Source organism: Zootermopsis nevadensis, unplaced genomic scaffold (genome assembly GCF_977971745.1).
Source record: "Zootermopsis nevadensis isolate Lab colony 2312 unplaced genomic scaffold, Znev_1.0 Znev_ptg000018l, whole genome shotgun sequence".
Taxonomy (NCBI): domain Eukaryota; kingdom Metazoa; phylum Arthropoda; class Insecta; order Blattodea; family Termopsidae; genus Zootermopsis; species Zootermopsis nevadensis.
Window position 1 is genome coordinate 6,007,050 of NW_028259150.1, and position 13,046 is coordinate 6,020,095.

The 13,046-nt window shown below is 36.3% G+C and overlaps 1 protein-coding gene across 1 annotated transcript; it reads left to right on the forward strand.

Moving 5' to 3' along the window:
- The first annotated feature begins 5,066 nt into the window (after window positions 1-5,066).
- Window positions 5,067-7,727, forward strand: Nop10 (Nop10 ribonucleoprotein). The gene is made up of 3 exons (XM_087351217.1): window positions 5,067-5,240; window positions 6,292-6,334; window positions 7,557-7,727. Exons 1-3 carry the CDS (start codon window positions 5,187-5,189, stop codon window positions 7,652-7,654), a joined length of 195 nt encoding a protein of 64 aa, XP_087207343.1. The 5' UTR covers window positions 5,067-5,186; the 3' UTR covers window positions 7,655-7,727.
- Window positions 7,728-13,046: the final 5,319 nt, after the last annotated feature.

Below are 13,046 nucleotides of genomic sequence, written 5' to 3' on the forward strand. Positions count from 1 at the left end.
TTTATAAAATTTGACAATGACTTTAAATCAAGACTGTTTGAATGCTAAGACAGTAAACTCCGTTGTATGTAAATACCAGCTATGTATATACGCTTTAGGTTAAAGATTAATTATTTTCTGTGGCCCTCGACTATGACAGGAGTAGACAGTGCGGCCCACAGTAATGAATAGCTTACCGACCCTTGGTTTAATAGGGGCGAAACTTGTACTGACCCCTAAAATAACAGGGGCTGAAGGTATTTGAAAGAAAAGTGCTAATGACGAAAAAGAGAACTATAAAGAGAATAAAGAAGATTACTTACTGGCGAGCTTCATATTTTACTAGTTTAGTCCTATACTAAAACATCGCTTTGCATTGTACTCAATACATGACGGTCTGCACGAACAATTGTATGATTTTTTGTGGGCAACATGTTTCGACATATTTTGTCATAATTGCAAATTGTATCCAGTAACAGAAGTGTTGTGCAAAGATGACTGTGTCTAAAAATGTAGCCTGTTTATAATTTGTAATTGTTTATTTGGACGATTTTTATAGTCTATTATTGTTCATAACTACACTCTTCGTCTGTTATTGCAGTGACTGAACGAAGAAATTTTATATGGGCCGACACGAGGACTGGTTATATTAATGTTGAAAAGAAAGCTCTAGTACAGTAGTCGGGATGAGTGTGTGCGTTTTACGTCCGTTAGAAGTAAAATGCAAGGGGGTCAGAGAAAAGAGTAGTGTAGGGTTGGAAGGATATACTGCCGATGTTATAAACATTATTTTCTGCGGTGGTAATTTGTGCCTCGCTGTCTCAGTTCCTCTGTCGGAAACATTTTTGGTTTGCATAGTGCATGTTTGTTTTCCTTCTGCCACCAAGCCAGTGACGCAGACGAAACTCAGTTTAGGTCTAACAATACTAAGTCCAAGTTTCTTTACGACTGACAGTCAGCCATTTCGTCTTGGTGTCGACCCCCTTTTTGGACTCATGGCCAGAGTTTGTCTTTGGTCAAGCCGTTACATCATGTGGCGTCCTCTCCGACGAGAGGTCAGGTCTGTCATTTGTCGTGCTTTGTTGTCTTTGTTACATCTGTACATTTGGACTTCAATACAGGCCGTCTAAACCGTAGTCAGTCAGCTTACAGTCTAATTTATATGATAGCTACTCACAGAAAGGAAATTCGGACTCCCGGAACTTTACGTTCTGTGGTTAGTAGTAGGTTATTTTGTAGGGCAATGTGTTATGAAAGTCAAGGGAATGTACGTACATCGCGACTGATCGCTGGCCCTACTGCTTTGTATTCGGAAGTCCCGATAACTTTCAATGTAGATCCCAGTATCAAATTGTATCGAAGTCCGTTGAGTACTTTCTGAGACAGAACGTGTTGAAGGGCGGATGCGTCTCCCGATGTTCATTTACTTGCATCGTGCAAAGGACGCATTAATATTTGAGGACAAAGAAAAGTAAAATATAAAGCAACCCCCCTCCTCCCCCCCGATATGAATGTGTTTATTTTGTGCTCATAATCGTCATGTGTAACTCCTTTATCAACAATACTAAGGCGACTGGTTTCTAAAGTATAAACTCCGCTGAGTTTCTGGCATTTCCCAGTTTTCTAGTTGCTTTTAAGGGGGTTGAAAAAATTTTAAACATTACTAAGTTTGACGTAGACTCTGGGAATTTCACCACCTGCTACAGCTGTAAGAAAGGAGTGTCCATTAACCCAAGAGAGAAACCTGTGTTGCCGAGCTCTAGGTGTGGCTGTACATCATCTCTTTCTTTCACAGTGAAAAGCCACCAACACGTGCTGCGAAAACTATAGGCACTATTCGTATATGAAAATGGGTTATATTAATAGAATGTACGTACGTATGTATGCATGCATCGAATCTCCGCGGCTTAGTGGTTAAGACTACTGCTTTGTATTGAATTTATCTTGCAGAATGAGTGATTGCCTTGCATTGTGCATGAAGTGTAATGCGACAAAAGTAGCAATTTTTTAAAATAAATTAGTCGTTTATTACAGAATCTTAATTGAATGACTTAAAAATGGTAGAAACCAGCCCAACTCTAAAGTTTGTACGCCGAATGTTGATATGATGACGGTAGGAAACAAAAATTATGGAAATTGAATAGTTTTCACTGGCATGATATTCATGGAATAATTTTAGGGGGTAATTAATGGGAACAGCAAAAAGATATTCACTTTACAAAAGAAAAGTGTTAGATTAATAGCTGGTGTAAAACTTAGAAATTCATGTAGAAGTCTATTTAGGAGATTAGAGATCTTAGCTCTTCCTTGTGAATATATATTCTCATTAATGAACTTTATTGTAAATAAACAAGAACTTTTTCAAACTAATTCTGCTGTTCACAGTGTCAACACAAGGAATAAAAATCAGCCTCATAGACCAGTTGCCAACCTCTCGTTTTCATTACACACTCCTCTTACTCTGTCAATGAATTTATGTTGTTTACAAATAAGTGATAATTTATCTTCGGTATGTAATGGGTAGATTTATTCCGGTGAACCCTTTGTTGTTTTACGTGAAATTTATATAATAGCATGAATTGTACTTTATAATATTTATTGTATTATTATTATGACTTTTTCCACATCCTATTGTCATCTGACTATCTTATGGATCCATGGAATATGATAAAGATGTATGTATGTATACCAATATCATGAAACCCATTGAATTTGTTGAAATATTATCAGCAGGGGCAGACACGCAAACACGCACCATTTGATGTTATGATACGTTAACTTTTTAAGTTCCAGATAATTTCTTATTGCATCCAGGCATTTGAGTTCCTCTGTATATGAAGTAACTTTTTAGTGTTACTTGTCATTGCCTGATGATGCAGGCAGTAAGCTCCTCTGAAACGTCGGTCAGTATGTACCAGACTGCATGGCGCAGCGTCCCAGAAGACAACCACCTTAACATTTGTCGCCATGAGAACCTAAACTCTCATATATGTATATATTACATATTGGACTTTCGGCGTGCATATTTCCACTCTTGTTTTATCCTTCAGATATGGATTTTATACACCTACGGGTTTCAACATCTCCCACCCACCTTGTCATTTCTTTCAATGTTTAAATATTCGAAATAATTCACAAACAGCAGGGTCTTGTGGGAAATGGCCACCTGACAAAGACTACTCGTGCATAAAACATTCCCTGGGGTCGCCAAATAGGTATGGACTAGCGACCTAGCGCCATGTGAAATAATTAATTTACCGGTGTCGTGGGCAAAGCACTTAAAACTCTCTCCCTTATTGCAAGTTGACAATTGAAGACATTTACAACAAAACGAATGTCTATAGAGATGGATTGGGAATTATGAATTTGTTTCTGTGCATAGGCACGCGTCACGAGAAAGTTTGGGGGGAGCGCAGTTAAGACCACGTGCATTCTTAGATGAAACTGAGTGTTCTGCTTTACGCTCCGGTTACATGACATACTTTCGTCATTCGCTGTGTCTCTGGAGAGTAGAGGAAAATTGACAAGAACTGAAATTGGTTGGTAAACGCGAGAAGTCGACTGAGCGAGTTTCGGAACTGGACTCTACATTGCTCTTTTTAGGTCGAAACATCCTCTTGATCACTCGGTGTTAAAACGATTCGCAATTTGTGTTCTTTCTTCAAACAAAAGACCACATTTCACAACCACGCAGAATTTGGATAAATTACTCGTAGTGTTTTATGTATTGTTGTTTTTTAATGTCCGGAAGGTAAACTGAATCATACATGTATCCCTAATATGTTGTTTATTTTTGTCACAAACCTCATTTCAGTTCAGTATTATTGCCCTTAGATACTTAAATTCGTAAACACTTGTTATTTAACCCTGTAGTTATGATTTAGTTTCATGTATTTGCTTCATTTTAACTTTAGAGCTGTCTGAATAAGCAGTAGTTTTTATGTGGGAGCTGAGTTCTTGCCGAGAGCAGAATAATTTTATTCGTTGCGCCGTGGTTGTGTCACTTTTTCTCATTTACCTCAATCGAAGAAGAAGGCCAGATATAAGTTTCAGTAAGCTTGTGTCATGGAGTTTCAAATCGATTAACCGCAGTCTGAACGCTAATTTATTTTAAGTGACTTGTATTTTTTAAGTTGGTAATGACACTCATTTCTTTCTAAGCTGACTAAGACTGAGACTGCATTATTACTGACGAGGCATAATCTAATAGCAAGCCAGCTACTTGCTAATAAATACTTGAATGTGTATTTCATTTAACATTTCTCTCAAGAAAAGGGTGTCTCATCTCCCTTCTAGACTTTTAGAACATCGTTTTTGTTTTCTTATCGTGAATCCATCCACAAAATATCGGCCTCAGTTACAGTTCAGATACATTGGATCTGTGGGTTCTACTACTGGTGACTGAAGCAGATGATTCTTTAACAGCTGAGTTCTGCGACAACGAAGTAGGTCATTCGGGTTACCTGTGTTTTACAGACAACACTATTTTGGAGACAGGGATTAACATTATCGACTGGGCCCAACAGAGTAGGTTTTACCTGAAGACGGAGATAGACTCCCACCTCCGAAACGTCGTGGTTTTTATTGATTTTATTTAGTATTGGACGTTGGATAATATCCACAAAACAGTTCACTTCAACAACACTATTTGTTACACATTCACCCTGAAGATGAGAACCGCAGTGTTCGTCGAGACGCTGGATGGCTCTCAGCATGCCATGTGGAGTATCCTCGGTCAATTGCAGCTTCAGAGCTGTGATGATAGAAAAAATATTACCGACTATGCTACCGCTGTCCTAATTTCACTTTCATACACTTTGCTACACTTGCAACAGATGGAAGCACAAGTTAAGAGTGGCGGTACGTATCCAGCCAATAGCATTTTAAGATTCTTTTTCTACCAAGCGTCATTATTGCCAACATTATGGATTGATTTATGACAATTTTTGTAATTGTATAATTTCGTTGAAAATATTGCTTAAGTTATTCTATTATATACATCAAAGATTTCGTGTTAAGATGAAAGTATTGCACTTATTACTGTAATACTTAGGAATATTTTATATTTGTATTTTGTATGTAAACCTATTGGAAGAGTTGGTAGAGTGCTTGGACTAATACGAATGTGTGTTGTATCCTGAAGCTGTTCTTTGTGTGCTTTTTGTCTCCAAAATTTAGCCCGCTTTGAAGTACATTAGTGGCTAAAGATGTACTTAATGTACTATCTGGGTGAAGATGGGAAAAGAGTGTATACATTTAAGGTAAGTGAATGTCTTGATAGTTTCTCCCTCTATTCTTTGTAATCCTCTGTTATGTATATGAACGAAATGGCGTTCATCTTTTCCAGTATAGGAGATTTTCTTGATGTCCAGAATCACACTCATTAATCTTGTATGATCTGAATCTTTCATGTTGACTAAGTTTAACGAATTATTCTTGGGCTACCAGCCGTGTCAGGTGGTTTATTGGAGAAAACACCGTTTCGAGAACCATCTTCGTCCTGAGCCTAAGGGCGAGGACGAAAGTGGTTCCCGAAACAAGGCTGGTAGCCCGAGAAGAATTCATTATACCCAGTACTCTATAGCACTGGTCCCAGACTTCTTGAATGCATTAAGCGGTTTCTGTATTTCCAGTCTGTGGTATGTTTAACCTTGTTGCCTCCGATCCCATTAAATGATGCAGATAACCTGAATTTTCTTGGGGGGGGGGGGGGGGTCTGTCTCCATAGGCATTAAAAATTCTACTTTCTTCCTTGGATCTTGTAATATTCTGCTAAATTAACAGACAGTTCTAATACAGGTAATTTAAATTCCAACTTACACTTACATATGTTTGTTTCAACGGTTAGTTGCTGACTGCACTATGTTTTATTTTTAACTCAGAATTTATTAGGTACTTATTAGAAAAGTGTTCTATCTTAACCTACCCTATTAATTGTAACATTGGTTCCACGTAATACTATGCATAGACCTAAATAAGTTTAATATGTTATTATGTGATTATATTAAGGGCAAAATAGTAGGTTCCATTAAATTTATCATTAACAGTGGGATATGCTCACTGTGTTCAGAAAAGCAATTGACTGTCAGTTGCACTAAAGTTTGATCTTGACAAGGTGCTGGGACATATCTAATCATTAACATACCCAAACAAGCTTAGGAACTCACCCAACCTCCTGTCGAGTGCTTAGATCTAGAATTCATGCAGCATTGTTTTTAAATGCAGAGGTAACTCATACTTTGATAAATAATACTTTTAAAACATTTCATATGTGTATATTATTATTCATACCTGATTTTTTCTATGTTGTAGAAGACAGCACCAGATGGTATACCAACAGTGTCTGCCCATCCAGGTAAAGTTTATTTGTTTAATTATTTATGTCAAATGGCAGGTACATAGAATTTCACCTTTGACCCATAACACATCCTGCTTCCCAGTAGCAATCATAAAGTGCAAAGATGCAAGATTCATTTGCCAGGTTTGTAGACCACTTTGCCATCAGAGATGTTGCCCAGGGTGCACCACAATGAGGTAGGTCTACTTTGCACCCCTATGATTAGAACTAGGGCGGTATCTGATCGCCTTCGAACCTCTAAGTTTCGTTCTTGATCAAAGACAACATTCTTGGCAAATGCTTTCGATTCTGCCCATCTTGCGATGATCCAGGAATTTGACCTCTAATGTCGCAATACGAATGCCCCCGTCTATCTCTTTTGATCATTACCTCGGGGCATCCGAAAACCAACAAAATAGAACCGAGGTCCTATTCCATTATTCCATGCACTCGGTATTCAGGTGGCTGCTGCCTGCTTTAAGCACTCTAATTTGTTCAAAGTAAACGTGCCGGCCCATCAAGACACTCGGTCAAGAGCACCACGACGGGATTGTGTAGGCCTTCCCTGAGTTTAAGATGAAGATTTTTCATGTACACTCAATAGTTATTTTAATTGAGATCTATTTATGCGGTATTCCATATATGATTTTAAGCTTTCATGGCAACTAAACTCAATAAAATCTTGTTGGGCCATCAGCCACATCAGTTGGTTACACGCGTAAACCGTTGTTTCAGGAACCATCTTTCTCCCCATCATCAGGGTTCTGACGACATCAGACATCCTGAAATGTTAATCTCTTCATGTAACCAATTGACGTGGCTGATTTCCAAGAAGATTTTATTAAGCGTTCCATATTTAGTAAACTCGTATGTTTTCCATTGCTATCAGTTTCTGTTAATGAAGAGGCTTAATAATGGAAGTGGTAGACATATTCTATGCCTGTTCTTCCACAGTAGCATGAATTTCTTGTGTTCACTTCTGCATTAGGTGGGTAGGCAGTCAATGCACTTCCCTTTTCTGCTGTCATTAAATGGAACTAAAGACAACTGTACCCATAATTTGTTTAAATGTGTTGACATTATTGGCAGAAATTCTGCACCCTGTTATAATGTCTGTTTTAGTCATTTCCTTCTAGTCAGTTTGTTCATTATACAGTATTTTGAATTATTGACTGTCAGATTGAGGTTTTCCTGTAATTGCAGAAGTTGTACTTTGGGCTGATTCATGTCTTCTTTTCAGCTCGCTTCTCTCCTGAGGATAAGTATTCTAGGCAGAGAATAACCATAAAAAAGAGATTCAACCTTCTTCCTACTCAGAAACCAACACCAGTATACTGAAATTGAAGGAAGATGATACATTGAGTGTATATTTTGTATGTTTATAAATAAATAAAGTGTGTTTGTGTACTTATATCATTGTGTTACGGCTCATTTGAAGTTGAAGTCCCTTTTCTCACTTTAGGTGATGATAATGAAGCTTGGCAGGGAGAGGTATTATATTAAAATATATAATAAAATACAGGTCAATACACAAAACTATATTTGGGTGTTAAAATTTAAATGTTAAAATTTTAAATTTTAAATTAGCGCTATTCATCACTATAAGGATGTTACATTTGAGCGCTTTCATTCATTTCACAACATGTTTCGATGTAATACATCATCTTCAGGTGTTGTTTTTTATTTAAAACTATTCCATATTATAATGCATGCCTTTCAATAATTTATTATTGTAATATGTGTTTCGCTGGTCTTCTCGTTTTTCCCATCTTATGTTTGTTTTGAATTATGCTGTAAACAAATGTGATAAAATTTGGTAGTTATTCATTTTTATTTTTATATGCAAATAAGTTTGGAGTAAGAATTATATTGTAATAGTAAGAACTCAATAACATACCATAAGTCGTGTTGTGTGGTGTAACACGTCTGCTCGGGTTGACTGTCTGTTCATGTACTGGTTTCGTGTATAGGAGCGGGTGGTATATATAGGTAGATGGGGTCATGTGCTTGAGTCAATGACTTGTACTGTGTTAAAAATCGGGTTGTTTAAATATAGGTTAGTGTCGTTTAAAGCAATATTTTGTTTATGTGTCCGTTGTATATGGTATTTTTCAATGGTTTCCCTATGGCGTTTATTTTGTACTATTTTTATAATATCTAAAGTTTGTTCTATTGCCCCATATGTGTGTCCTGTGTTTAATATGTGTTTTGCGTAGGCGGAGTGATCCTTATTCTGTTTGATAGCTGTTATATGTTCTTTGTGCACATCACATTTGTTTACAGCATAATTCAAAACAAACATAAGATGGGAAAAACGAGAAGACCAGCGAAACACATATTACAATAATAAATTATTGAAAGGCATGCATTATAATATGGAATAGTTTTAAATAAAAAACAACACCTGAAGATGATGTATTACATCGAAACATGTTGTGAAATGAATGAAAGCGCTCAAATGTAACATCCTTATAGTGATGAATAGCGCTAATTTAAAATTTTAACATTTAAATTTTAAATTTTAACACCCAAATATAGTTTTGTGTATTGACCTGTATTTTATTATATATTTTAATCCAAAACACAAACATGACGCATGAAAACCTTAAACTTAATAAAGGTATTATATTGTTCAATTTCCAGTTCATGTTTTCAGTTGTGCTATTGTTGCTGGCCTAAGACTATATTCGCAAGGTTTTACTATTTATTAGGATATAAGATGGCAACATGTTCAGAAAGATAAAAATGAAACATTTTATATGGTGTTGGTGTATTACACATCATTACATTTTGGTACGTCTAAATACACTTGAAAATTGTCTTTCTGTTTTATTGTATAGCGTCTTATTGGTACAACTTTATTCTTGTCTGTCGAGGATGATGGATTTCTGTACAGAACATACACAACAGTTCTGAGACCTATTCAAATACCAGGCCAGTGGGAATAAGGAACTCTTCTTACATATGAAGGTAGTGACAGTGTATACGTACTGGACACACCTACATTTGGTTCTGAGGTAAAGGTATGGTGCTTTTGCACCAAGGTGTGGTGTGCTTGCAAATCTTTATATTTATGTACGTTTAGGGTGAGACAGTATATATTTGTATTCTGATTAGGAAGGAAATAAAAATATTTATTGTTCTTTATGCTTTATCACTTTCTCACTGTTTACCCTCTTAGAATGTGTTATTATTGTATTATGGCTGTGGTATTTGTGTGAAGATGTAATATCGTAGTTGCTTGTCAGTTTATCACCAAAAACATTATTATGCTGGTAATGCATGTGGCTCACATTTATGATGTTATTTTATGAGATTTTCTGCGATCTCATTAGATGATTGCTGGAATATCCTGAAGTTGGCAATTGATAGCAACAAAAAAATTTAATACTATGTGATACATTTATGGAGAGTATTTGTATGATGTGTTAGCACTGTTAAGGTTACATGACAGTAGATGCGTTTGGAATTGGAGAATTTGCTATGCAGTCTGGATCATTAAGATGCATGCGAGATTTTTGTGTTCTTAGTGGTGAAGATGTTGATGTTGGTATCAGTAGTCCATATGGTGTTACAGTCTTGAAGACCAACATGTACAGTAAGATGTACTTGTGGTGACTTATGTGGTTGTGCCTAATAGCCATCTGGTAATCACTGTAGGGAAGGTTTGTGATGAACCTTCCTTATGCTGTAAAAGACTGACTGTCAACAGTTGGGCTGTGCTATATAGGTAGTCTAACTCAAATAATTGTGTGGGTGCAAAAAGTTTGTGGAAAGGACAAAATATTTAAACTTAGGAATAGAAGATAAAATTTAAGTCTGATTTTTAAAATCATTCATATGTGTTATTTAAAGCTTTCATTTTTATGATTTTCAATGACATGTATACATTATATTGAGTCATTTGTTGATTGTTATTTGTTAGTGGACATAAAAGGAATTTCCACCTCTTTTGTCAGTTCAATCTCTGGTGTGTCTGCACTGTTATTCCAGATGTTATACAAACATAACTGTAAATAAGTTCAGTAACTTCTGTCTCAGAAATGAAACAGTTGAGCCCTGACTGTAGTAAAACTTTTCTGATTTTGTTTAATTTCAAATGTAGGTAGCAAATTCTAGCCATTGCAAATGCCCATTTGGATTTTTCCTATTGTATTTACTAATGTTGAAGACAAAAAAGTTTTAATTTTTCATTCTTCATGTACAAGCAATTTTCTTTCATTTGACAAACTCAGTACACTTTCTCTGGACTATGCATCATAATATATTATGCTGGTAACTATTTTGAAAGTCTTTAGAACATTAATTTATAAATGGACTCCATGATACTGGAATTAGCTGGGTAGCTCAGTCAGTATAGTGACTGACTAGGGACTGGTTGACGGGTTCAGCAAATGGGCAGAGATTTTTTCTGTAGCCTCTGCATCCAGACAGGCTCTGGCCTACCCACCCTCCTGTCCAGTGGGTACCAGAGTCCTTTCCAGGGGTAAAGTGTTGTCAGGGGATGACGCTGACATGGACCTGCATCACCCACATTCTTTACTTTACTTTACAATACTGGAAGACATGTTTCTAAAACTCTTCAAATACACCAAACAAAACCAAAGTTTTGAGCAGTGAAATTTATTTAACTGAAAGGGTGGTGTATCCATTGACTACATTAACACACTGCATGACTGCTAAAGTAATAACATCTTTTGTGTGTTTGAGCAGAATCTTTGTTGCAATTAGAACCAGTAGGGTTAAAACTACTGATTTGTTTATCTTAGATTATGTGGTAGATAACAGATTCAAAAGTTTGTATAACTTGGTTTCTTGGTTCTGTTGGATTATATTTGCATTACTTTCTTTCTTTGTTAAATACATATCCACTATTTATAATTTTATTTAAAAAATTCGTTCTCAGTTTGCTTCTAAACTGATTTGGTTCATTACCATGTTTACAAGAGTCTGCCTTATGGTCCCATCCCAACCTAGATGAATCCAATATAAACCCTTCCACCATATTTCCCTAAGATTCATTTTAATATCCTCCCACATATGCCTAATTCTTCTAAGTGATATTTTTCATTGGATATTTCACTGGCCCATACTGACTATTTTGTATTGGAGATGATCAGTGAAAATAAATATTTCCATTATTAATAGTTAAAGCTATTTGGATTTTCATTAGTAGAAAAATTATATGTAATATACTAATAGCAGTTAAGAGAGTAGAATTTGTTAGTGACAGGTTGTCTTACGTAATTTTGGAAGGACGTTGGTGCGACATCATTGTCCTTAATGTTCATGCCCCAACTGAAGACAAAAGCGATGATATCAAGGATAGCTTTTATGAAGAATTGGAATCAGTATTTGATACATTTGGCAAGTATCACATGAAAATTCTGCTAGGAGATTTCAATGCAAAAATTGGGAGGGAGGATGTCTTCAAACCCACAATAGGCAGCGAGAGTCTCCATGCACTTAGTAATGATAATGGCGTCAGAGCAGTGACCTTCGCTACGTCAAAAGATTTAATTGTAAAAAGTACAAAATTTCCACACCGTGATGTTCATAAATACACTTGGACTTCCCCAGATGGCAGAACACACAATCAAATAGATCATGTTTTAGTAGATAAGAGAAGGCAGACAAATGTAATTGATGTGAGATCATTCAGAGGAGCAGATTGCGACACTGATCATTATCTGGTGGTAGCAAAAGTGAGGGAGCGGCTTTCAGTAAGTAGACGAACTAAACAAAATTTTGACACAGAAAGATTTGATTTGAAAAAATTAAGTGAGGGAGAGGCAAAGGAACAATATCAAGTTGAAATTTCGAATAGGTTTCAAATTTTAGAGACAAATGAGGATAATGAAAGTGTGGACATCAACAGGGAGTGGGAAAATGTCAGAAACTGCATCAAAATTTCAGCAAAAGAGAAACTAGGATACTACAGGAGAAAGCAAAATAAACCGTGGTTTGATGAAGAATGTTCAAAATTAATAGATCGAAGGAAGCAAACAAAATTTCAATGGTTGCAGAACCCAAACAAAACAAATGCGGATAATCTATGTAACGTGAGACGTGAGGCTAGTAGAACCTTTAGGACTAAGAAAAGGGAATACCTGAAGGGCAAAATTGCTGAACTTGAGACAAATAATAAGGAAAAAAACATCAGAGACCTGTACAGAGGCATTAATAACTTTAAGAAAGGATATCAACCCCAGACTAATTTGGTAAAGGATGATAGTGGCAATTTGCTTGCAGATCCAATAAAAATTGTGAATAGGTGGAAAAATTTCTTTAGCGAGCTCTTAAATGTTCATAATACTGGTGATATTAGACAGATTAAAATGCATACAGCTGAACTGTTGGTGCCAGAACCTAGCTTAGATGAAGTGGAACTAGCCATTGGGAAGTTGAAAAGTTATAAATCTCCAGGAATTGATCAGATTCCGGCCGAATTAATTAAAGCAGGTGGCAAAGGGTTGCATATGAGGATCCATAAGCTTATTCAGTTAATTTGGGATAAGGAAGAGATGCCACATCAATGGAAGGAATCCATAATTATTCCTATTTATAAGAAGGGGGACAAGACTGAGTGTGGTAATTACCGAGGAATATCGCTGCTATCAACCTCATACAAAATTCTATCCAACATTCTTTTGGCAAGATTAACCCCATATGCGAATGAAACTATTGGGGATCATCAGTGTGGGTTCAGACGAAACAGATCAACGATTGA

What these genes read in the sequence shown, in the direction of transcription:
- Nop10 (XM_087351217.1), top strand. Translation starts at nt 5,187, where the DNA reads ATGTACTTAATGTACTATCTGGGTGAAGATGGGAAAAGAGTGTATACA. An exon ending in AAAGAGTGTATACATTTAAG is followed by an intron (nt 5,241 to 6,291) that starts GTAAGTGAATGT and finishes TCTATGTTGTAG; the next exon opens with AAGACAGCACCAGATGGTAT. An exon ending in AACAGTGTCTGCCCATCCAG is followed by an intron (nt 6,335 to 7,556) that starts GTAAAGTTTATT and finishes TCTTCTTTTCAG; the next exon opens with CTCGCTTCTCTCCTGAGGAT.